At 43.9% G+C, this 26,042-nt stretch overlaps 1 protein-coding gene across 4 annotated transcripts in view; it reads right to left on the reverse strand.

Moving 5' to 3' along the window:
- Positions 1-26,042, reverse strand: part of LOC149349483 (coiled-coil domain-containing protein 186-like) — a 65,551-nt gene that overhangs the window by 26,706 nt on the left and 12,803 nt on the right. For all 4 annotated transcript variants that reach the window (XR_016290100.1, XM_089578450.1, XM_089578452.1 and 1 more), the window contains exons 3-8: positions 24,506-24,674; positions 20,536-20,748; positions 19,093-19,212; positions 16,725-16,928; positions 13,737-13,823; positions 2,075-2,217 (exon numbers count right to left, since the gene is read on the reverse strand). Coding sequence is in view for 3 of the 4 variants with exons in the window: in XM_089578450.1 (XP_089434576.1) it covers positions 2,075-2,217; positions 13,737-13,823; positions 16,725-16,928; positions 19,093-19,212; positions 20,536-20,748; positions 24,506-24,674 (936 nt within the window). In the remaining variant the exon portion in view is untranslated. The remainder of the gene's footprint in view (positions 1-2,074; positions 2,218-13,736; positions 13,824-16,724; positions 16,929-19,092; positions 19,213-20,535; positions 20,749-24,505; positions 24,675-26,042) is intronic.

Here is a 26,042-nt window from a genome sequence, read left to right on the forward strand (position 1 = left end):
TTTTGTGTTTTGTCACTTTGTGTTTTGATACGGCCGGGATGCTCCCATATAAAGACAGGTGTGCGCAAAAATAAACGAGGACCAAGTCAGTCTCCATGCGGTGTTTGTGTATGCCTCCTGCGTCCATGTGCTTGCACTGCTGGCTCTTTCCACTGGACAGTACAGATGGCACTTACATGAAACGCGTGATCCTAGGTTTTCCTGTACAACACTGATTTGCCCAAGCCAAACAAACAATACCACACCCCTCTCTTGCAGTGCGAGAATGCAGCCAAAGTCATACTATATGTGACATAAATTATTTGACTAAAACACCAAGGCTCTACATTCCAATCAAGGTAGAATATCTTTCAGGCAATTCAGTCTCTGATATACTGCAGCATTCACACTTCCCAACGCTATAGTAGGATGGAAAGCTGGGCAAGTCAGTAACTAACAGCACGAGACACAATAGGCAAGGATGGACACGATGAGTGTTATCTGTACACAGCGCATGTCTGTGTGCTTCCCTGTCTGCTGTCTTGTTTTGTGACGTTTTGTACACCATCAACTTGCTAACATTGTAATGAGCATAGATGGGAATCAATTCTTAACTCCTTAAGGGCTCATTAAAAAAATAATGGTAAAAAATTGTCTAATTTTTTAATGATATGAAATGTTTCAATAACAAGTTTCAAAGACACAAATATCTGTACACATTTAATGGCAAAGAAAAATTGTTTAATATTGTGTATTGCCCAGTTCACTCCTGGAACTCCATAGGAAAGTAGGTTAGTTTTAATAGCAATAGTTTTAATAGCAATTGTTTCGAAATGTACTGTTCCTCCACTGATGCCATCCAAACTACTGGTGACTACCAATGATCTGTTCTATGCGACACCATTCACAGCAGCTGGCGGCCATCTCATCCATACTTTCTTTGTCTTCAGACTCGCTGTCGTCACTGTCTTCTTCACTTGAAGAATAAACATGAAGTCGGTATCCTCGTCACTTGCACTAATCATCTGATGGATCTACCACTGCACAGATGACGCTACATTTGTTTGACAGTGTGGGAAAATCTCATGCAAACAGGTGACCTCGGCACACAAACACCAGCTACCATGTAGTGTGAAAAATATTATTCAATAAAAGCACTGATAAATGAAATGAGTGTCTGCGGCATGCAGTATTTGAATTATGCAAGGAGTGGCCAAAATTTGTTTGGCCACAGTGGCAAGAGTAATGGAGTTTTTGAAATTCTAAAAACTAATATGGCTATTACTAATGACCAGCTACAAATCTCTAATTGCAACCAGGTGCCTACCTGTAATAGTTAAAAAGTTAACTTATTAGAATTTAGTTCATCAGTTCACTATTTACCATGATCCGTCCGCCAGCACTGGTATTACTATGCCACAGAATGCTCTCTAGCTATTTTTAAAAACTAGTGGCAGGCTTGCGTGAAACACATGGTATAATAAAAATTCTGACATAACAAAATAAAGGCTCCTTCATTGTAGTAGCATCGCGACTAGAAAACAACTGACACACAGCAAATCCCTATTTTAAAACTGCTACTCTAGGAGTTTTATATACCTTTTATATATATCCATCACAAAGGCAGGCAGGTACATGATATGCCGAGAGGGGCCCCGAAGTCAAATGTGAGTCCCCTATTCTTAAATAACAGCATTATAAACTGGGTGCGCACACTTGTTACAATAAACTGCTAGCATGTAACGCAAAGAATGAAAATCAATTGGCTAAGCTCGCAAACAGGCAAACAAAAATGCATAACACAAACAGCAATAGCAGCAAAAGCTGTATCTTATGGCTGCAGGCACCCACACAATTATCTAACGGAAAAGTACACAACAGCTCAACATGACTGGGCACATGTAAAGACTTTCACTTAGCATTAGGTGCACCTTAATGGTTGTTCAAAATTAGCAAGAACTCAAGCTTCACCTTATTTGAAATACCTCCCCTTCTCATGAGAAGGAGCCACTTCTATTGCAAGCAAATGATTGCTCAGCACAGGGATGTCATGAACTGTGATGGCTGCAATCTGTACAAGAGCAGAGAGGCTCACCTCTCCAGCTGTAGCTCAACATTCCTCTTCTCATCCAGCTTCCCATTCAGGTCCACCGTCTCCTGTTTGAGCGAGTTGAGCTTTTCCTTGAGCTTACTCAGTGTCTGCTCATAATCAAGGCGCTCTTTCTCCAGGTTGTGTATCTGTATGCCAAACGTGCAAGAACTTGACTTCCTCATTTGCACACTAGATATAATTTTTATGCACCATCAACCCTGCTAAAACTTTGTTCTGAGCTAGTCTCACCTTATCGACAACTCATTCTGAAATATGTGAAGATGCACGAGAAGGAGAGAATATGCTGACAGCTTCAAACGCCAGCAAATTATAATCTGAAAGTAAGCACTGCATTTGTAGTATTCAGCACATGTTAAGAGGGGATGAGGGTTTTAAAAACTTTGTTTTCATTTGTCAACATAACCTACGGAAACTTGGCATGCAGGTATAATAAAATGCCAATTTCAAATCAAATATGCATTAAGATTACGAATATCTCATCTGGAAGGAAGCATATGGCAAAATGACATCCCAATTAGACCATTTCTTACGAGCCGTTACAATAATTTCTCAGTTAAAAAAAAAATATTTTAAGAATATGTGGACATTTCCAAAGGTCCACCGTCCTAAAGCTTCCCTTTTTAACCATGACAGACCAGCAATTAGGTGAAGTGTGGGCTAATTACTGCCACATTGTTTTTTCCTTCAGACTTTGTTATTTACGATCGACAAAGTGACTTTATAGGCATTTTGTTGGCTTTAAGATGTGTGGTGGGCCTTTGCAAATGTCTGCTTATTCTTAAAAAGTTTTTTTTTAACAGATAAATTACCATAAAGGCCAGTAAGAAATGACACAATTAGGATATATTATTTTGCCATATATTTCCTTCAAGATGAGATATTTGAAATCATATTCGAAATCAGCATTTAATGATGTACCTCCATGCCAAGTTTCAGCAGATATGTTAAACAAAAAAATTTTTAAGACCCTTATCTCTCCTTAACAGTATCATAACTAAATGGCAATACTTTCCGAGTACTCTAACCAACACGTGAGTATGTGGTTCCATCCAAAGGCACCTTTTTATTTTTACCGTAAGGAGCGAATGTTCCAACAATGTTGTCATGCAATCAGCCCTTCATAGAAGAAAAAAAGAAATTCTTACTTTCTAACTAAATCAGAGTTGAGCAATGAAACGTCCTGCAAAAGACTAAACAAATGCATAACACCAGGGTTGGCAATAAGCCTTGTAGCCACTACAGCAGAATGGCGATTAATTAACACCAAACGTCAAGCAAGGTTTCCAAAACAAGCAACATTGTTGCGAGTACAGTTGTGATGCTAACTAGGCATGGAGCGCCAAAGAGCAAGCACCATACCTGAACGCATACATTTAGTTGATGCACCACAGTATGGCAAAACATTGCTTTGCTTCACAACTGCCAAGCCATGCTGGAAGGCTTTATATATATATATATTATTTCTCTGCTGTACTGACCCAAGTTCTCAAGGCACAGGATTTCAAGCATATGCTTTAATTTGTTGAGGGCGCACAAAGTGCTAAATGAATGCCATTAATATTGTACCCAGACTGAGTCTCGTTCAATGTGACCAAAAACATGCTGCACTCTGACAGTGTTCGACCTGCACAACTGGGTACACAACGACATATGACAAAAGCAAGGTTCTGCGTTTTTGAATAAATCTGACTGAATCCAAGCACCATTTGCTTGTAGGAGAATTGCCAACTCAAGTTACCAAATAAACTTTCAATATTGAAATTCTGAAACAAATATATGGCTGAACTTTCTTTTTTATTGAGGAATATCAAACATTCGGGATTCCATGTTGCTTCCCCCCGCCCCCATCCTCGCCATACTACAGAAATCCGCAGGCAGAAAACCTGGTGGCAGTCCAATGTTTTAGAGGAATCCCCCAAGGTAGAGTAGATTTGTAACAAGGGAGTAATTACTCATTAGTATCTCCCCAAGTGCCCTTCCAAGTGTATGGCTGCACTTCCACAGCTTCCACAGAAGATTCGAAGTTGAAGAAAACTTTGACCCCCTCCTAGCCACACCATAGAAATCTGCAGACAGAAAACATGGTGGCCTTGCTAGTCCATCGTAATTATGTACTGCTGGTCGCAATTATACATTAATACAGGATGGCCCGCAACACCAAGCTTGCTGCAATAATGTGTAGAAATGCCTCTGCGCAAGGTAACTACCTTGCTTATTTTTTTTAGAGGCTCTGACAAAGTAGACACATACACACAAATTAAATTTGAATGGAAAAGTTTGAGCTAACCTCAAATTCTGAGAACAAGCCATGACAACCTTATGGTTATGGGGTCCAATAACTGATGCCATGTGCTATTTCGAACATGGTTCCAAGGCCCGGAAGAATGAAAAAGAAAAATATTTTTAATGTGGTGCCCCAATTGTCATTGCTGGCCCTACTCACAGGTTCAACCACTGGCGCTACCTGTTAGCAACCAAGACGTGTGTGGTCATAGACACATAAGAAAGCCCTACCTACTATTCCGACATGGCTAGGAACCCAACATAATTTAATTTTTTTGTGTTGTGACTTTAATATATTATGTATGAAGTTTCCTATTAAGGGTTCAGCATTTTTAGAATACAGTGCAGTGAGCACACTCAGGGAATCAATGTAGGTAGATGATGCTGTTGTCGATTTTTTTTTTTTGCTATTTGCTTTACAGCCACAGAGAAGGCATAACACTTGGCAGTAAAAACCGATGCACACTATGGCAGTCATACCATTTTTTCACTTTTGCCTTGAATTAGTGCACTTTCAACATGAGTTTCTGTTTCTGAGCCATCAGTACAAAATGCAGTGTAGGTGTCACATTTTTCTTGCAGTGCAAAGAATTCTTGCAGTAAGTGTTCTTGTGGCATTTGGTTTCTGTGTAAATGTGTCAGGGTAAAGTCATATACTGGAGGGAGGCTGTACCATGGCGGAAAATAGGTGCAATGTTAGGTAGAGCATCTGTTGCAGTTAACTCTTCGCATTTGTCTTCAAAGTGGATTACTAATGGCCTAATAAGATGTGGTTTGTTGTAAAATAACCTTTTGAATGGACACTTGTTAACAATGGAATGGCAAAGATGTTTCGGGAGAGACCGGACCTTTAGGACATAAGTGCATGTCAGAGCGATTCTTCAGTCCTCTAGAGTGGGATCATTAGCTTCAATGTAAAGGATGGCTACCAGGGATGTTCTGTATGCTATAGATTAGGCACAGGCCAAGATTATGAACAGGATCTAATCGTTTCAAGTAGGATGCTCTTGCTGAAACATAGTCCAGCTAAGGGCGTACCAGAGAGGAATAGATTTGCAACAGGCATGCTCTATCGGACCCCAACCGTTTTCATTACAGCACATTTAAGGTATTAAGGGCTTGATAAGCTTTCTTTTTAAGGTTATTTATATGTCGCAAAAAGGTGAGTTTCTTGTCAAAAGTGATGCCTAAAAATTTATGTTCTTGCTTAATTGGTAGTGCGGTTTGGTTCACGTATAAGTTTGGATCGACCTGTAGGCCCTGTTGTAATGAGAACACAACTACAGTTTTTTCAAGGGAAAATTTAAATCCATTTCTGTCTGCCCACGCAGCCAGTTTATTTAGTGTCATTTGTAGTCTCACACAGGAAGATAGGCTGGAGGCAGTGCATGCTATCTGTAGGTCATCTACACAAGCCAAATACATTACGGACTTGGGGATTAACTTAGCTAAAGAATTCATTTTGACAATGAACAGCATCTTAGTAAACTATACCCCTGGGGTACACCGCCCTCATGGGTAAAAGTCACGGATAGGATTGCTCCTAGGCAGGCTCGGAATGTGTGGTTAGCCAGGAAGTCGCTCAAGCAGTTCAGCATCCTGCTGCGGATACCTAGGTTTCCAAGGTGACGAAGGATGCCGAACTTCCACGTATCATAGACCTTCTCCAGAACGAAGACCCCGATACAGTGCTACTTGTGGATGAACGCCTCCCAGATGGTGTTTTCTAGGCCGATAAGGTAACCAGTGTTTGAACATGCCGTTTTAAATCCACACTGATGCATGTCTAGCAGACACCAGGATAAGAGTATGAAGGTTAATCTAATGTCGACAACACCTTCGATGATTCTGAAATACAGCTGGTAAGGGCTATCGGTCTGTAACTGCTAGGAGTTGGTGGTTTTCCGGGTTTCAGAAAAGGTACTATGGCTGCTCTTTTCCACTGCCCAGGTATTTTCCCAGCTACCCGTATTTTATTAAAGAATTACAACAGTGCCTCCACAGCAGCCTCGGAGAGATGGGCAAGCACAGCGTAAAGCACATTATCTGGGCCTGGAGCTGTCTGTTTACAGAAGAATACTCTATTTAATTCTTGCATTATGATAAGCTGGTTCTAGTCCTCTTGTATGCCTGCTCCAGAGGGAAGCTTTTGTTTTTCTGCTATTGCTTTGTGCTTTTGGAATCTGTTTGTGTAGTTGGACGAACTTGAGACTTCACCCAGTATATTGGCCTATTCTTCCAATGATGTTCGTGTATCGGGTGTTGTCAACAACGGAAATGTGAAAGGAGTATAGTCACCAGTGAATTAACGAATTTGTTTGCACATTTTCTTTTACAGTAATGAACTGTTTATACAGCACACATATTGCTGCCAGGAAGTTTTCTCCGCAGTTTTTCGAATGTACCACAATCTACCATTTGCCTTCTAAAACTTAAAGGGCAACTGACCACCCTCGGGTTGCAAACACTCTCTACCTCTCTTTGAGCGAGCCTCCTCTCCTTCCGTTCCCTCCTCGAAATTTTTCTCTCCCGCTCCTCGTCGAGTAGGCTCGGCAAGGCAAAATCACCCCTTCCTTCTCCGATGTAAGCCGGAGGCGTGGTGTCTGTGGAGTGCGTCACAGGGCGACGTCATGGCCCCGCCTTCAATAGAATTCTTTTCTTGGTTTTTGCTGCTGGGTCTGTTCGAGGGGAGGGAGGGGGGGGGGGGGGGGGGGCGCAGCGGGTTTTCTAACACCCTCTCTGTTTTGCTCTTTGGGTCTCCTCGCGGTGTCTCTGCGCACTGAACAATCGAAAGGCGCGATCGGCTCGACCACCTAGACTTGTTAGCGAGCGCTGTTGTGTCTTCCTTTATTTTCTTCTTGGGGAACGGGGAGTGTGCGTCTTCCAAGAACAGCGTTGTTTACACGTGCCTGTGTTTCTCGTCGCCCGTGTGCCCTCCTTTGCGCTTGTGTGTGTGTGTGTTTTTCCCCACGCCCGTGTGTGCGACGGGGGGCCAAAGGGGACCAGGACAGTGCGAGGACGCTCCCTGTTTTGAGCGCTGATGGCTGGCCCGGGATTGGGTTTCATCGGCGGCGCCCGCGAGGAGAGTTTGGGCGCGAAACGTCCTGGCCAGGAAAGAATGACCGGGCCCCCTCGACAAGACAGTGGCCTCTGCGACGGCAAGGAAGAAAGACGTCTGTGTTGTGTGTTCCGTCCTACCACTCTTTGTGTATATGTCTGTAAAGTTAATTACAGTTTTCCTTGTTTGTTTGCTAAAGAATTCGTCTCCGTGTCTTCACTCATTCATCAATATTCACCGTCGCAACATTCCAGTCCTCTCACATTTCGCAACAAGCGCATCCTTTCATACATCTGTTTGTCATTCCCAGTTAGCGAGCCACCTTTTCATTTTTTTTAGGCCTCCCCACCGCTTCACGAGCGGAGGGGCGGAAGTCGGTTGTGTTCGAAACACACGGCGAAGTGCGGACCCAGCAACCGCCCGTTTGCTTTTCTTCATGTGTGTTTGTGTTTTTTCTCCGCTTGGAAGCCCATGTCGTTCATTGGAGTCAAGGCGTACGCAAGATGCACCAAGGATAAGCGGTGTGTGTGCGGAGCGGTCAAGTGGGCAAGCGAGGGAAAGGCTCTGCTGCACTAGTAATTAAAACCTTGTTTTGGGGGGCTTGCATAGAAGAAAAAAAACTGAGAAGGGAGCGTGCACGCAGAGCGTCTCGTGACGTGATCACGGCGGGGGGGCGAACCAACTCACTCAGTTTTACTATTTTTTACTTTTTATGGCTAGGGTTCAAGGCTGTCGCCGCACGCTCCCTCCGCAGTTTTTTTTTTTTTTTGTTCCTTCATGCGGGTTTGTAGGCATGTGCCAGAACAGAAGGCGCTGCGGAAAGCGCTGTGCAGACGACGCGACACCAAGGCTACGCCCAACCTTCTCCCGTCAGTCAGAACGATGCACCAATGGAGTGCCTTTAGCGAAAGTAACCCCCCATGACGTCAACGGGGTTCAGAGTAGTGGGGCGGGGCCGTTTTTGTTGAAGGAAAGAACGAGCGGGCTTTGATTTGAATTTTCGCAGCTTTTCAGGGCGCGCGTGGCTCTAGTATTTTGCAGAGGTTATCTTCGATGCCTCATCTATGCAGTGGGCTTGTTTTTCAAAAATGTCCGGACCCTGGTCAGTGGCCCTTTAAGCAAGTTCTCTGCAGTGGGACACCGACGGAGAGTGCCCCAGGCTTTGTTCTGCTGTTTTTTTTTTTGGCAATGCGCATTCCTGTGTCCACTATACTTTGTGTTTCTTCTGTAAGAGTCCTGTTGTTTGTGGTATGCTGGTGTTGCAGCCGATATTATGCATGTAGCAAACTTTTCATTAATTTAATCTACCGTATTTACTCGCGTAATAGGCGCACTCGCATAATAGGCGCACCCCTAGTTAGGGCGCGAAAAATCAATTTTTTTTATTTCCGCGCATAATAGGCGCACCCCGAACTTGGCACTGTGATCAATACTGTATTTACACGATTGCAAGCCGACGCCTCGCCACCCCCCGCTTCCCAATCTTTATTTTAACAAAGTTTTTGCTGAACTGACTACTAGTCCCTACTAGTGCTGCTGTGGACCCACAGCACGTACAACGACATCGCGTAGAACAGCCGCACACAGTTTTCAGGGATGCTCACTTTAAACGTCTGTTTGGAAAGCTTCATCTCCAGCCGGAAACGTTCCCGAGTTAGGCCCGCGAAAACCTCGGCGCTTGGAGTCGCGTACGAAAATTTAGGGACGCCGCAGTCGCAACTGCCGCACTTCTCGGCCACGTCCTATTTTCCGACCTGCCGCACGCTTGCCGCGTTCGAGAGCAAACTCCCAGCCGTGTAGCTGTTAAGGTGCTTGCCCGTCGAGCTAAAACATCAACGCTCCGCGGCAAAGCCATAAACCACGATAACTATCGCGCTACCGCAAATCCCGGCACTTGACAGCAATAACAACAAAAAAAAAAAACGAGCTGGAGATGCTGATGGCGATATAGATAGCGAAAGCTCGCGGCGGAGGAAAACGATGATGATGATGAGCTTGGCCTTGGGCGCTCTCCGTGGGCGGCGTCTGGAAGCTCCTGTGCGCGTGTGTGGCCTCCGCGATCAAGCGCTCGTTGCGCGCAGCCGGAGCCGATCGCGGAGGCCTCGGTGCGTGCATTCCGAAAGTTTCGGTGCGGCCCTTACACGGACCTTTTTTTTTTTTAACATTTTCTTCGCGAAAACGGGGTGCGGCCGTACGCGAGTGCGTTTACGCGGTGTGTTCAATTTTGCGAGTCGAAAAATTTCCGGAAATTTTACCCCGCGTAATAGGCGCACTCCGAACTTTGAGCCGGATTTTCTGGAAAAAAAGTGCGCCTATTATGCGAGTAAATACGGTATGCAGAGCTCTTCACAAAATTCTTTTTTCACAGTGGAACTTGTTCTAAAAAGTGACCAGTCGGCGAGGTTAATTTTCCAGTGCCGTTGTCTTGTGGGGATGACAGGTGTAGAAAACGATAGCCTGATGACACCAGGCAGGTGATCACTTCTCAGGGGGTAATTTAAAATATCCCATTCAAGCTGTAGGTGTTAGCAGCGCACATGAAACAAGGACGGACAGAAAAGGGAACGAAACACAGCGCTGACTTTCAGTGAAAAACCAACTAGCCCAAGAAAAGACGATCCCATTCAAAAAATTGGTAAAAACAGATGGTAATGTCAAAGCTAGACCGAGGAAGCTCCTCTTCCCTGACGTTGGGCAACAATATGTGGCCTTTTATTTAAAAGACATACATTATTTCTAGGGGTGTGCGAATATTCGAAATTTTCGAATATATTTCGAATATTATATTTTTAGTATTCGAATTCGATTCGACATCCAAGTATTCGTGTTGTTTCGAATATTCGACCCGACGCGAATATTCGTATCTAACCGAATATTCATCGTGAGCACCGGCATTTATTTCGGTCCGCAAGCCCTATCGACAGATACATAACATGGCCGCGCCTACACGGAAGGAAAATTCTTTCTTCCTCCAAGGGCCATGCCGTAGCTGACTGCACTGGTGAGCTTTTTTGTGGCTATACCTGCGAAGCTGGTATAGTCAGAGCTGTGCACGAAGTACCTCGCAATACGTGCCAGGTCAGTGCCAAGTGAGAGGGCATTTTCTGTGGATGGAGGAGTCGTTTCAGTTAGAAGGGAACTACTTCTGCCTGACCATGTGCAGCCACACACGCCTTTTGTGTTTATTTAATCATCGATAGTTGAACTGTGATGTTTTTGGGTGCCCAAATAAATTTTTTGTAGTGATTAAATGCGTCTGTCCTTAATTATTCGATATTCGATTCGATTTTTGATTCGATATTCGAAACTAAGTATTCGTATTTGATTCGTATTCGAAAAATTTGATATTCGCACACCCCTAATTATTTCATTATTTGTGAGCATAAAACCTTTGATTATTTGGCCCCTAGAGTCACTTTGTTCGCTTCCCTCCAAAAGGGGAGTAAGCATTAAAATCTCCAACTACCAGATATGCCTCTAGAAGTTCATCAATCAGGTCTTCTAGATCTTGGACTGTTAATGTGAAATGTGGAGGAAGATACGCAGAAAATATTGTTATTGCTTTCTAGCTGATGATGCTGACTGCAACCGCCTCCAGTTTTGTTGTAAGCTTGATTTCTTGAGCAGGGACGCTACTTTGAATGACAATTGCAACGCTTCCCGAGAGTCTACTTGTCAGCTCGCGATCGCGTCGAAAAGTTTCATAATGTTTCAGAATATTCACGTTGCGGACCAAGATCGATTTCCTGAGAACATAAACCTACAAGTAACACTGACCTTAGAATAAGTGTTATGTCACTGTAATTCCTCGGCAGTCCTCTACAGTTCCACCGAACCAAAAAAGTCATGTTTATGTTTTTGGGTGGGAATGAGAGGGGGTCTACTTCTGTTCTGGGCCCAATATCAGGGCTCTGTCTTTTTTTTTTACTCAAGCAAGCTGTTCCGCCGTTCCAAAGCGGGAGGACTGGGAGTTACATCCATCACCTCGCAAGAGGTGCTGGAGGACTGTGGAGAAGACATGGGTGTGTGGGTTTCAGGCCTCTCCCGATGGGGGGAAGTCCTGCAGCATGTTGACACATGGGCCGGCGCTCCCTGCTTTGACAATGGCAGTGCAGCTTTCGCTGTCCCTGCCTGGGGCATGGATGGCCCTGCCCTAGGCTCGGTGGAAGTGACCTCAGCAGGTGCCGGAGTGCTGTGTGGTGCTACGCCCCTGCGCACCACAGCAGCGAAGTTAGGTTTTGCTGTGAAGGAGAATGTGTTGGTAAGCGCAAATCGCCTTCTCACTTCTTTAAATGAAATGTTTTCCTTGGTCTTTACGATGATTATTTTTCCTTCTTCCAGGACGGACACACCCTGGAGTATGCAGGGTGGTCCTTCGAAGCACATTTCGCGCAGGTGTTGTGGCCATGGCAACTCTGTGAGCCATGGCCAAACCTCTGACAGTTGAAACAGCGCCCGACTCAGGTATCCAACTTCGATAGTTTAAGGCCATGTGCTGGTGTTAAATGTGAGAACCAGGTGTTTTGTGGCTATTTCTTAGTTATCTTTGTGGATTTTGATCCTGTGAACATACATTATGATTTGGTCGGTGAGCCCTTCTAGCATTTTGGTTTCTGTTCGATGGACAAAGTCAATTTCAGAGATTACGCCTCGGACTGTGTTGAGAGATCGGTGATGGGGAGGAGTCAGGGAGACAGGGATGAGAGTTTCGAAAACTGGATGCTATCGTGCAGTTTGAGCAGTAAGTCGCCACTGGCTATTTTTGATACCTGGTAGCCAGGGCCTAAGGCATCTGTTAAAGGGCAACTGCAGCACTTTTTTGAGAATTACGCAAAATTCAAGGATTGAAATCTATATAGGCTGCATGTAATAAAAGTGTTTTTGCACCAGCATTTAAAACAGTGACGTAATCGACGACTGAATTTTGCACTTCTCCTCAGTGCACAGGAGCAGTGCAGGGAAATTCAGTGTGACGTCACAGAAAGTATGATTTCAAATTACCGCTGTCATCAGCCACACCCTGCCCTGACTCATTAGACGCTGCCAAACAGAACTCTCGGCGGGGTCTGCCTTTGGTGGCGTTGGTTTTTTCCTTCAAAGCAGGTGTTTGTGCACTGGAAATGTACCGATACCTTCGATGACGTCATCATGCGCCCCCCACTGTGCATTGTGCGCTGCGGAGAAGCTTGAAGGGTGTCCGGATTTTCATCGTTGATTACTTCACTATTTCAAGTGCCAACCCAAAAAGACTTCGCATGCTTTACCTGCAAGTTTTACACATTCGACCCTCTTAAGCTCACTGATTTATAAAACATATGCAGTTTCCCTTTAAGCATTTGGGCACAAGGAATGGGGATATTATTCCGGCTTGTTTTTCTTCGGTTTCAATGTGGATCATGTGGAACTTTGAGAATGTTGGCTCCTTTTTCGGAAAAAAATATGTTGCTTCGTTCTGCCATTTTTTCAGAGAGTGATCGTGTTTGGAAAAGAAGTGGAGCCATAAGAGGTATGTATGATTTGGCCATGGTGCCAGCCATCCACCATGGAGCCCAACGAGGGGACAGGACAGGAACTTGCAAGCAAGCCCTGCCCACACCAGCTGTACACCCTAACTACAACCCAATAATACGAAACGCAGGGTGGTTCGCCACACAAGGTTAACCCTCGCCACCAGGAAAAAAGGAAAAACCAAGAAGTGAGTAGGAGACAGGAGAAAGGGATAGGAAAGTGAAAGATAGAGGGGAGTATAGGAAAAGGTGACTGCCGATTTCCCCCGGTCAGGTCAGGCCATAGGTGCCGTCTACAGGAAGATGGGGCCAAAGTGGTGTGTTGCCTCCGTCAAGGGGACTAAGGTTCAAACGCTCAGCATCGGCTCATCCACCAGGATCCCTTTTCCTGGACACGGCTGAGCCACACGCGGCTAAGCGCGGGTGCTCAGGTCCGTGGTGACGCACCATTCACCACCATACCAGTGTGGGGATGTCCCTGGGGATGCTCTGGAACCCATGGTGCCACAACTCACCAACATCTGCATGTTGCAGATGCCCCTGCAGGGTTTTGTGCACTAACACAGTGCTGTCAAGGCTTTACAACGCACAGTGATTTGCATTTTTCTTGCATGGATAAAGGTGAGTACAGACTGCCATCAAAAAGATATGCAATGCAAAAAATGGTTCAACCTGCAAAATATTTCGAACCCATCTTCTATCTGAAGCCTGGATAATTTGAACTGATTTTGCATGTCCTGATCACACCAAAAAAATGATAAGTTCACTGGATGATTTTACAAGCAAAGTCTCTTACTTTAATAGTGAGGCCATTGTTTTCGTCAATGCTCATCTTGTGCTTTTTCTTGAGCGAGTCCAATTCTTGCTTCATCACATGGTACACCTGTAAAGATGTGGCATACCTCATCATTTACAGGTGCGGTCAAAATATTAAGAGAGCACATGTCACCGTTTCAAATTTTCTCACGCGTTTCAGAGAAAATGTGATGGTTCTTGGTGTGGTTGGTTTAGGTTGGTTTAACGTCCCAAAGCGACTCAGGCTATGAGAGACGCCGTAGTGAAGGGCTCTGGAAATTTCGACCACCTGGGGTTCTTTAACGTGCACTGACAACGCACAGTACACGGGCCTCGAGAATTTCTCCTCCAAAGAAATTCAACCACCGCGGCCGGGATCGAACCCGCGTCTTTTGGGTCAGCAGCCGAGCACCATAACCACTGAGCCATCGCGGCGGCTGTGATGGTTGTTGGGTTCATGTGCAAGTGCACCAGCTGCATGTGCTAACATATGTGAGAAGTACTTCTTAACTTAAGTAAGGCATGACAAGAGCTTGATCGCCAATGTGTGCTCCGTATTACTATAGCCGCGACTGCACAATGTTGGGTGGGTGGGTGATTAAGCATTCTGAGCACTCGTGTATGTCTCTCCTTTGCCCCTTGTCTTGCCTGCTGTGCTGTTCTTGGCTCAGAATGGTACATTTCATTGGTGGCCTGACCACCACAGAGTTGAAACAAGGGCTACTGAATTGCGGCAAACTCCTTGGCTCTGAACGCTCTTTCAAAATTAGGCCACATGCATTGCACAGTAAAGCAGCTACAGAGGACAGCATGATACTGGTTCCCCATACTGAAGCATAATCAACACCTTCATGATGAAAGGTGACAAGCGCGGGATGATGTCAAATTTAACCATTGGCACATCGCTTTCCTATACTCTCATGCATACTTTGCAGAAAGCCTATGGCACAATTCAACACCAACTTTGTACACCAGCAGCTAGCTCTAGTGTAGCCTTTAAATAGGTGATGAGCAAACTATACAGGGCAGAAGTACATGTTGCGAACTCCTTAGGCAATGCAAGCCAAAGGATTGCAGCTTAAAAGTTAGTGGAAATGGATGTAAATATGGCTCCACAACGCATAACAGCATTATAAGTTCACTGAAGAGAATTTCACCTGTGGCTATACGTTGTAGAGTAAGCTATGTTAGACGCTTGCATGAACTACTGTTCAGTCATCCTCTTCACACACTGCGCACTAGTGTGAACAGTAAATATACCTCTTGGGACGTAATATTAAAATGGATGAATCACGCATTTTAGCCACACTGGCTTTAGGACACTGGCTTAACCAGCAGTTCTTGTCTTTAGCCATGTCATCATTATCAAATAATTTCAAGCAGATAGCCTTTTATCACCAATAACTCCTCCACCAAAGTTAGCATGAAACTGTGTCAGATGACATCACAAGCTGCCCTCATTAAAAGTGATTTTCTAATGTAAAAAGCTTCCTAAATGAGTAAAAAAATGCAGCAAACGCGGTTGAAAGACTTTGAACTGACCTTTTTTGGAAGCAAACAATCAATGAAACAAAGAAAAGTTTAATGCTTTGAAACAGGTCAGCAAAGAACTAGCTTCATAATGCTCTGATGAATTTTGCTATATGCAACAGTCTCCTTGGCCAGTGTTATAACATGTGATGTCAACAAGCAATGAGACAGACATTTGCTGTCAGTCTCGGCTGGAGCCAATTCATGCTACTGGCTATTATCTACCAGCAGGACTAGCAAATGAGTCCTATGGTGAAACAGGAAGTCTAACTTCTACATTACTTAACACTACTTGCAAAAAAATTGTTCACACAATGTTTCAAACCTTGCCATTCTAGCTGCCACAAAGCAGACTTATTTACTGGCTGTGAAGCAATATCTCAAAATAAAAGAAGCAAGTTGAGCACAAGCTGAAGCGCATTGCTGCAGGTGGCTTCAAAATGTTGAACAATTTTGGGTGCTTTCTTTTTTTTTAAAAAAAAAGGGACCGCGTGGTAGTGGCGACTTCAGATACTGAGCTGTGAGGCTCCCTCACTACTGTATGAAAGGGAGGCTGTGAAAAACCAAGGAGTGTACATGGTGTGCACGTGCCTGTGCAACGTTAAACAATTACAAGCACTAATTAACAGCCGTGCACAGCCTGGTGCCAGAAAGAAAATGGTTCACTTGCAACTCACTGATGGGCTAATAAAATTCTAGCACAAACAAAAACGCAGAATTTTTTTATCCACAGCAATGCACCAGAAGCTGTTAGGTGATACTATGCATAAAAGTAGTAGTTATATGGCCCATTTAATTTCGATAGTTTTTCAAAGAAAACATCTATGGTTGAGCTTACGATTACAGCTGAACTTAATTTGAATTCAGTGTCTGGATTTGGCTAAGTTTAAAAAAATAACACTAATAACCAAAAATTCAAGGGGACACACAATTTCCAACTTAATGTCCACATATGCAGAATTTGTCATTCTTGACTTAACATTCATAGATCTCTGCGAGTCTTCATACCCCTCCTGGCAAAGCCATGCAGCGGTTAAGTGATGTGCCACTGCCCTGGGATGGCAGATGCTGTCACAGGTGGGGTTCGTGCGACCCAAGTTGCTCTTGTCGAGCAACCTCTGGTGACCAATCATTATTTTAACTGCCATCTGCCACAGTGGACAGTTTTTTTTTCACAGTCCGGTGGGCAGGTTGTGGTGATGCCACACGGTCACATGACCCAGGTGGCCCACCTCGGTTGCTTCTCCGGGGATTTTTCACTCACAATGCCGACGATGCCAACGCAGACGCCGGATTATCTGCAGAACGGGAGCCTCAATGGTATCGCGTTAAAACTCCTATATTGATAAATGGGAGCTGACGCCAATGTTGTGGCAACACTCTGCACATGGCATGCCATGAAGCCATGCTCACACAGTCGGACACCACGGCCAGCCCAAGACAGTGGGCAAGTACTTGCCTCTTCTTGGCTTTCCTTCTCCATCTTTTGCTCCTCTAGTTCAGACAGTTTTTCTTTGAGCTGGTGATCCAAGGAGACAGACTTGATCTCCTCGGCCTCCTGATAGCGCCGAATCATCTCCTGACAGTCACGCCGCACCTGCTCCGCCTCCTCACGCAGGTCACGCAGCCGCAGCTGTGCCTGCTCCAGCTTTGCTTGCGTCTCCTGCCACACAACATGCGCAAGAACAGCAGAACATACAATCTGACACCATTTAACTAAAGCAACTCAGCTGATGCTCAATTTGGCCACGACATGACATGTTATTTCAGCACTGGGCAAAATAAGTGACTCTGTTCCAGATGCAATCATTGGGAACGGTGTCTTGGTTGCCTGATATTTTGTGAGCTAATACCCTCAGGGCTACCATGCATCCCATCCTCACCTCCTTGTACAAAATCTGGTCAGGCAACTTGTAAGGCAGCCTTTTCATAGCTCGAAGAAAATTTTGGGCAGCCCGCACTAAACTCCAACAACTCCTGACTTTTTCAACGACAAAGCCTCAAGATTTTGTGATTCAGTTCTACAAACATTCAAGGTGGTTTGACTTCACTTTGCTACCTTTAGTAAAAGCTAGGACCTTAATAATGGCTCTCCTTCGTGGAGGCGCTGCAGTTACGTGGGGAAATCTGTATTTGCCCGCAATTTCAACACCACACCTTCTGGTGTCAGAAACAAAAATTACATTTTTGATTTACAAGTTCTGTAGTAAAATCCTGTGAGCAATGATGGCAACCAATGATGTGGCGAATGCCTCTAATGACGACTGAAGTGATATTCATAACAAGTATTGTCGGCTGGAATGTACAGCTTGAATATATCGTATTTACTTGCATAATGAATGTACCCCCTGCTGTCAAAAAGTGAAATTATTTTTCCCTTGCATAATGAACGTAACCCTTCCTTTCAGTGTGCAGTCTGATGATAACAATAGTGAACTCTAGCAGCTGTCCTTTTCTGAATACCGAAAAAACTGCACAATAATAAAAGCCCCATCTGTTGAATGTCAAGCCTACTATACTTTACCCTACAAAAATTGTTGCTGTTGGGCTCCGTGCTGAACGCTATTAGTTGTGCTATAGTGAACTCTGCTTATATTCTCTTTGGATAGAATTATGAGCTGAAATGCAACTTATATGTGCAGGTTTAAGATAAACTTTGTCGACTATGCTCTCAAGCACGGAAACCATGCTGAAGAGCGCGTTTTATTTCCTTTAAGAGGAAAGTCGCACTGGATGAAGTATTTATTCGACCAGACTGTTTTTTGTCCCATTTTTACAACTTCAAAATTTTTGCCGAATATTTTAGCCCGTGTAATTTTACACCTCTAAATTTTCACTTTTTTTTTAAGTGAGTCTATTACGCGAGTAAATATGGTAACTGATGGCTGCTTTTATACACTCAGTAATTTGGCCAGGTCACATATCCCACAAGTGAACTCAAAATTAAACTAGCACAAGGTGCCATTCAAATTCTCCGGTCTCGCAATATTTTTCATCCACAATGGAAGTAGGTGCACTTTTGCGGACCGTTTTAAAGGACGTGACCAGTCATTAACCTTGAATAAGGCAGATGGCAGAAACATGTGGTTTTTAAAAAACCACATGGCCACATATCTCACTGGAAGCATTTTTAGATACTGAAAATGGAAATGTTCTTGCTCCAATCTGTTCTCATCTATTGTTTGTGCTCAACCATTTTTTTCACCTGCATGGAATGACACTAAATAAATTCACTGCTACTTGAGTATGACAAGAGGCGAGTTTGTTTAGGACATGAGAAATAAGCATGGTGCGGACAGTTCAATAAAGACTGAACAACGTGCGAGAGCAAACCAAAAGAGCTTTTTGGACAGCAATCAGCCAGTCCAGCGATATGATATTTCAAGTGGCTGAAAAACCACCATCAATGTTGGTACTGTCGTATGTTCTGCACTAATACCACCTCCAGACTGGTCCTACGAATGCTGGCGGATGAGAAGAGAGCTGCAAGTCACTGTGTCAGGCAATGTCGACATGTGATGATGGAATTCAAAAATAAACTGGAGACCTTGGACTTTGATTTCACTTTGTACTTTATCTAGCGACATCATCTGCTACACCACTTTGCTGCTTGACTGCACAAAATGAAATTTATCAAGTCCAAGCCACAGTTAATTTTTGTGCCCCTGCTACATTAGGCACATGCAAAATGAGCTACTGAAGGCAAGTGCTTCAAGGAGGAGTTTGATGTTTAGCACCCATTACAATGCACTGAACGTCTTGTGAAGAAGAGAAGTTTCGTGATGCGTGTAGTTCAGTGCAAAGGTGAATACTGCAATAACACTCACCTTGTGGGCATCCACCTCTGTCTTGAGCTTGTTCTGGGCCCATTTGATCTTGATATCTCGAGCTGACAGCTCCTCCTTGAGCCTCTCCTGCTCCTTCTGAAGCTTTGCCATGTCTGCTAACTGAAAGAGCACAACGCTAACTTTCCCGTGCTTGCAGACGTCAGTCCTTCCACTGACAGCAATCAAGTCTACATTAGCCTTGTGCCTGTCATGCGCATGCCACGGACAGCCGAGTATTAGGCAAAATTGCACATTAATCCAACAGGGCTTGTTTGTAACTCGACCTCGTTCTTGGAGTCCTAGCTACCACACTGTAGTCTTGGAAAATGACACCTAATGCACTCAATAATACACAAAGAGATGTTCAAGTGCTAGAAGACTAGTTCACAATGTCATCTGTCTCCTGCTCGTGAAAACAACTCAACTCAATCGGTCAGAATTGGCTGCTTTGGCTGCACTGCAAACAATTTATATGACGTATATAGTCTTTCACCTGCTTTATACAGGAAAAAGGAAGTGCTGAACCGCAGCTTACTGGCTCAGGATCAAACATAATTGCAGCACTGTTAGCAGGCACTTGGCGGCATATTTTGTGTGCAGTAGACTTCTCTCTGGTGTAAACAATGCAATGTCAAATAGAGCGCGGCGCAATAGGCAAAACTGTCCAATTTCGCTTCTTTACCGGTTCTGCATGTGCTGAGCATTCCCAAACACTCTTTATTCTCGTGATTAGAGCAACCTCGGTACGCGTCACACCTGCGGGACCACGCTACCAGAAGAAGCATGTTTTGCTCACCAGAGCAACAACACTTGTGCTGATGACATAGACCGGCAGAGGTCTATTGAGAAAGTGCCACCAAACACTCGTTAACACTCTAGTGTTCTGATGCTCTGTTTATTTCCATATAGAACTTGTTTATCCACCCAATCTTTTGCCAAAACCTAGGAACAGTGACGCCATGTAAAGTTTAAAAAAAAAAAAAAAGCATAACACGTAGATACCTCCACATATGGCCCGGCCAACACTGAATTTGACCAAGCCCAGCATGAACGTGACCTCCAAATTTGGCACCGGCCATTTCCAAAATTTGGCCCTGGCCACTCCCAAACTTTTAACTTGGCCGATTTGCACCAAAATCGATGTCCAACCATAATTGACCATGCCCAACAAGATGGTGACCTTCAAATTTGGCCCGGGTAATCTCCAAAAATTGGCCTTGGCCACCCTCGAAATACGACCTTGGCCAAAATGTACCAAAAAAACCAGTGCTATTGCACTATAATCGGTTTAACGAGGTTAAAACCCTGAAAATTATTTCTAGACTGCGTAATGAGTAGGAGGCACGGCTTGAACCGCTTCTGTAGTGCCACCAGTAGCACCACCGCATTCTCCTAATCTCACAACAAACAGTTAAGAGCAAGCAATACTTAAGCTATGCTCACCTTGGTGTCAAGGCTGGAACAGAGGCGGGCCCGCTCATTGTTCAGCACTCTTACTCGGCTGAAGTGCTGATCTCGTTCTTTAACGACTTCCCGGTACTTCTTCTCGGTGTCCTCAAGTGCCTTACGAGCCAGGATGACCTCTTTCTCGCTTGTTGCATATTTCACCACCATGCTGTCTTTCTCCTTCGTCACAGCCTCAAGCTGCTTACACAACTGCAATTGAAACCCGCCAGTTGTCACTGACTGGATTACACTGACACTGCTTACATAACACCAAGTTCCTTCTTGTTGACCATCAATGGCATATCAGTTTGCTTGTTGGAATTCTGTACTGCTGACAAATTGCACATACACTGCCCTGGCCAATGAGATTGACTTCTATTGCCTTTTTTCATAAAACGTGGCGCCCTCTGAAAAGTGGGTGAACATCGGTTAAAAACAAACGTGTGAGAGAGACACAGGTGCGATCCCGTAACACGAGGCGCCCACTCCACCTGCGAAGTGGCAAGTGTGTGCTCAACAGCTGTCGCTCTGTCACTTGCACCTGTCACTGACATGAACTGCGCATGTGCAGTAGAAGTTGGTGTTTTGTTTTCAACCAGTAGAGCTAGGGCAGAAGAGGCACGCATGTACAGAGCAGTCTTGTGGAAATTCTGCTTTGCCAACCTGACAACACGCTACATGTTTTCTTTTCGAAGACAGTGACTCCAGCTATTCAACAATTTTATTTGTTTACTTATTTCACACACTGCAAACTCGCACGAGGCACAAATGAATTGTAACAATCAGCAGCCCATGAAAGCACAAAGAAACACATGGTAAAAACATGTCAGCTATGAATCGCAACACCTAAAAGTTCTTTCAAAAGCACAGCATGAGCAGGGCCACAAAAGAAAGTTTGAAACTTCTATGGTGTGCTGAAAAACTATATTTGAACAAGTCAGTATAAGGACTGAATCGTGAAAAAAATTAGTTCATGACAGCTTCTTAATGATGATTGTTTAGAAAATTTTACATAGCTGCCAAGTGACTCAATTTGCTGAGATAATTAATGTGTGGAAGAACTTCAAACATTCAATGTGGCAACATAAGGAAAATGGAGTGAGCCACAGGGCAGATAGATGAGAAGAAGGCAAGAAATCTGTGACATCGGTGAAATATAAAATGGACATCTTTTTTTTAACTGATTCCAATTGTTATATCCACAAGCTTATGGGGATTCCAAATGATGCAGCCATAGTCTAGAATTGCGCGGATCAGGGTTTTGTATGCAGGTATCATATATTCCAATCTATAAGTTGTACCGCCCCACAACAGTTTTTTAGAAACAAAATCACACACAAGTCGCACTGGTGTATAAGATGCACCTGTTCATTTGGTTAATTGCTAAAAACCAGAGCTGAGGGTGTCTTCATTAGAGTGTATGATGAACACACACACTCGCGGCAGCTGTCGTGCGCAGACAATCCTCTACCTCTGGCTAACGGGCCTTCTTCTCGTGGTCTGCCATTTTTGTAGGCCTTACTGACCGGAGCACTGTTCTAGCTTTGCGCCAGTCATGGATCATTACTTTGCTCCTGTCGAACTGTCTCCCTGCTGCCCGGCTCCCCTTCTCCAGTACATACTCCATGGCATGCACCTTGAATTTTGCATTTTAGTTTCTTCCACCTGCAGGTGGTGTCATGTTGCGCAAGAATAATGTATGATGGACATGAACCCTATGGCGCGTGAGAAAGCCAAAACACCGACAGAACTGACGCTGCAGTCAAAACTTTCAAAACATGGCTGGACTGCATGTGGAGGCCACTGCATCCAGTCCAGCCATATTCAGGAAATTTTCTATTTCAGCGTCAACAGCCGCCGCATTCAGTCCAGACATGACGAGACTATGAGATTCTACCTATAAACATTTGAAAAATAACAGTATTTTCCCTTTTTACACATCGATTTTATTTCCAAACACAGTTACTGGGAATGGCAAAAGGTAACACAGGCGGCGCATAATTTTTAACTGCATGTAAGTTGCATCATGTTTAAGACACACCACTGGAAAATGCAGAAAAAAAAAACAGGGCTTATAAACCAGATAATATGGTCACTTGGAAGCCAGTCGATCAACATACAAAGTAGAGTGCAAGTATCCGAGCCTTTAGCGAGCTTTACTAGAAATCAGGTCGTTATGTTTAGATACGTTTAGGAGGTCCCGATACAGTCACTGACCATGGAACCTCCTTATGTATACAGATTTTTTGTAACCGTTTATGAATAAATTCAAATTCAAAACCTTGATATACCCGGCGTTAATGTAAGGCTAAGGTTACTGTATTCCAGAACCCTTTTTCTTAGGTAATCATCTTTGAGCGAACATGCTGGTCCAATAGAATATTATAAAACTCGAAAAACAAAAAAATGAAATTCGCCCCTTGACTGCAAAAAATGAAATCTATCACGTCAAAGCGATGTTAATTTGATGCAGCCTGTCAGCTTACGTGACCGTCTTGCACAGGTAGCCACACCGAGTTGAGACAGAGTGCGCTTCTGCCTAACTGTCATGCACTCGCTGGGCAATATTGGGTGCTTTGCATTTACAAGAACTTTGCTGCTATCCTTTCAGCCACCTACATGACATTTTATGAGCCGTTCATAACCATCTTTGGCCTACTCCAGATACTGTACAGTCATGTTGTTGAGTGCTCATACGATGTTCACACAAATTACACTCCACTCAGCAAGAAGGCTACAGAATTCGCATGTGTGTTGTCAGTCTTCTTTGTGGATGCCAGCAAGTAAACATAAGTGCTGTGTGGCTGCAAAATAACCCAGCTTTCACTCCTTCATTGTGGTTACTATAGGAGGCCGCTAAGCACTCGCACGGAAAAAGAGCGTGCACCATAACGGCGCTTTTGGCTTATACTGCGGCATTAATTATGGCACACATGCAAGTCTGCACTTCCATGCTGATTAAGTCTGGCTTTCTGTGGCGACTCTCTGGGCAGCTCCTGACTGCTTCACATGACTATGATGATATTTCCTGTTAATGTGGAAATGTGGTCTGTTAGAAAAAAAAAAAAAAAAGAGTCCGGGAGTCATAAATTGAAGAGGAATGATGTCAATCCCATTTCAAATCTTTGTTAAAGAAAGAGCTTCAAGCTAGCATGAAAAAATTTTATTTGACTTAATCTTAGTATGTCCTTCTACACTCTTCTTATATTAATTCTCTTTTGTAACAACTGGAAGAGTCCACCAACATTTGCATCTAAACATCACCCCTACTCTCAAGAACATATACTTCAGTTGTGTAGTGTGGTGGCCTAGAAAGCCCACCTATACACCTCCAGCCTTCTGAGCAAATGTATCTTAACAGGCTCATAACCTTATCAGATACTATAAGAGATAATGTAGCCCATACAATTTCAAACATAGCAGAGGAACTGAACAGAAACAAAATGAACAGAAAAAAATACAGTCCAGTCCTCTAAAGAGCTGCGTTGTGTGCACAACACTATGAAGGGCACATTTTTTATTTCCTGTCCCTAGCGCCAATTTAAAAAGGATACTGATGCTTTGTGCCTGTGTTCAAGCTTACAGAATATAAAAAAGGGTCTTTCTAGTATCAATTGCTCACTTGCATTGTCGCTACCTGTCAGTTGATTATACCAGCGTAAACTTTAGTGACAGCTATGTGCTCTAATGAAGAAGCTTGATGGAACACCAAAATAGCATTTCGCTAAGCTCAAAAGACAAATGTTCTTATCTTGCTTCTTTGCCCCCAATTCTGAGAGGAAGAGTGGTGTTCATAGTGCTGTAAGCAATGAAGCTAAAATTACCGTTGCCACCAACAACAGCAACAGACGTGTGAAATTCGAATTTGTGAACAAGTGCCAACATGAAGCAGTTGATATCCGATTCTGATCACAACAGACAGCAATCCTGCTCCATCCCACTGAGCAGCCGATGAAAGCACACAAACCTTCTCATTTTTGGAGAGCAGCTCAGCCCGTGTCTGTGCGAGCAGTCGCTGGCTCTCAGCTTCACGGGCCGAGGTCTTCTCATTGAGCACTGTGAGCTGCTGCTGAAGCTGGTTGTTGCTCTGCTCTAGCCGCTCCACAATGTCATAGCTCAGGGCACAACGCTTGCACCTGCACGAGCAGCCAGCAACACCACTGGATTCAACACGGGCAAGAATAAGCTGGATACCCGACTTTTTGGCATTTCACGAAATGTCTTGCAGGCGGTTTTCAACTGCCGCCACAAAGCTCACCATTCAGCCTAATTAATCAAGAAACAGCTCTGGTCGCTTTCTTTTAGTGTAGGCATTAGTATGCCTAACTCTGCCATATATGATGTTCACAAAGTTATGCAAGTATTAGAGAACTGCATACACATTAACTCTTTCAGTTTTCTCTGGTTGGCCCAGAGACTAAGTATTCTGTCTGATTCACTAGAGGGTCGGCATCATAAAAAATAGCCTTTTGTGGAGGTGCGCACAGGGCAGGAAATCAGAGACTTCACTTGCTATTTTGTCAGCAATGTAGTCACCTTGTCAAACACAAAAAATGCCGGTAGTGCTCTTGAAGGGTGATGTTTCAGTCTAAGGAAATTTCTTCTTACCGCTGATTTTTCCTTTGGTGTCCTTTCAACTAATGGGATGAGCAATGTTCAAATTTTATCTTAAACTTGAATGAATGTTACTACAGACAAGCTCAATTCTGAAGAAACAATAGTGAACCTTGAAGAACTCTGCAATAATTTGGTTCCCATTTTTCTTCTGTTGGAAGCACACTAACACGAAAGGAAAGAAGGGCATTATTTAGCAATCATTTAGTTCATGATTATGCTCTTGTTTGTGTTACCATCTGAAATCTCTTAGGTTGATGCTCTATGTGTGCTCCATTTAAGAAATTGATTGTGACAAGACAGGATTAATTAATGACTGCTGGGAGAGGCCTTTGACCAGCAATGAATTTGGTTGGATGATGAAGACAATGATGCACTCTGTTTGGTAGCAACAAATGCTACACAGTTCATAATTCAGTCAACCTTCAATTTCCAAGCGCCAGATGTATATCCAATCCAACAACCCATCGCAAAATCACCAAGTAAATGAGTCCCTATACATTTAGCCACCACCCATTTGCTTTGCTCGTCAGAGAAGCACCTTGATCAGTCAGTGAATGGCACAAAAAATAAAATCTGTCAAGTTACTGCTTAAGCATCACCAGAACTATGCATCAGGGACAAGAATGGAGAAAAGTAGGGTCATCATTCCATGAGGAAAACTGCATGCACAGTAACAGTAAAGTAGACAATGCATACAGTCATTTTCCAGGGGCACATGAAGAAATCGTCAATGGGAACATGTGCCTAGTCTGAAGGTTACCAAGGAAGGTAGAAAGCAGTACCCTGTTTCAAAATACAATTGTGCCTCGTTAATATTGACACTTGGGCTTTCCCAACAAATGTTCCTAAAGCTAGTGATTCACAGTAAATAATAATGAATTTGAAAC

This window comes from Amblyomma mixtum, chromosome 3 (assembly GCF_055824585.1).
Source record: "Amblyomma mixtum isolate Tamu chromosome 3, ASM5582458v1, whole genome shotgun sequence".
Classification (NCBI taxonomy): Eukaryota; Metazoa; Arthropoda; class Arachnida; order Ixodida; family Ixodidae; genus Amblyomma; species Amblyomma mixtum.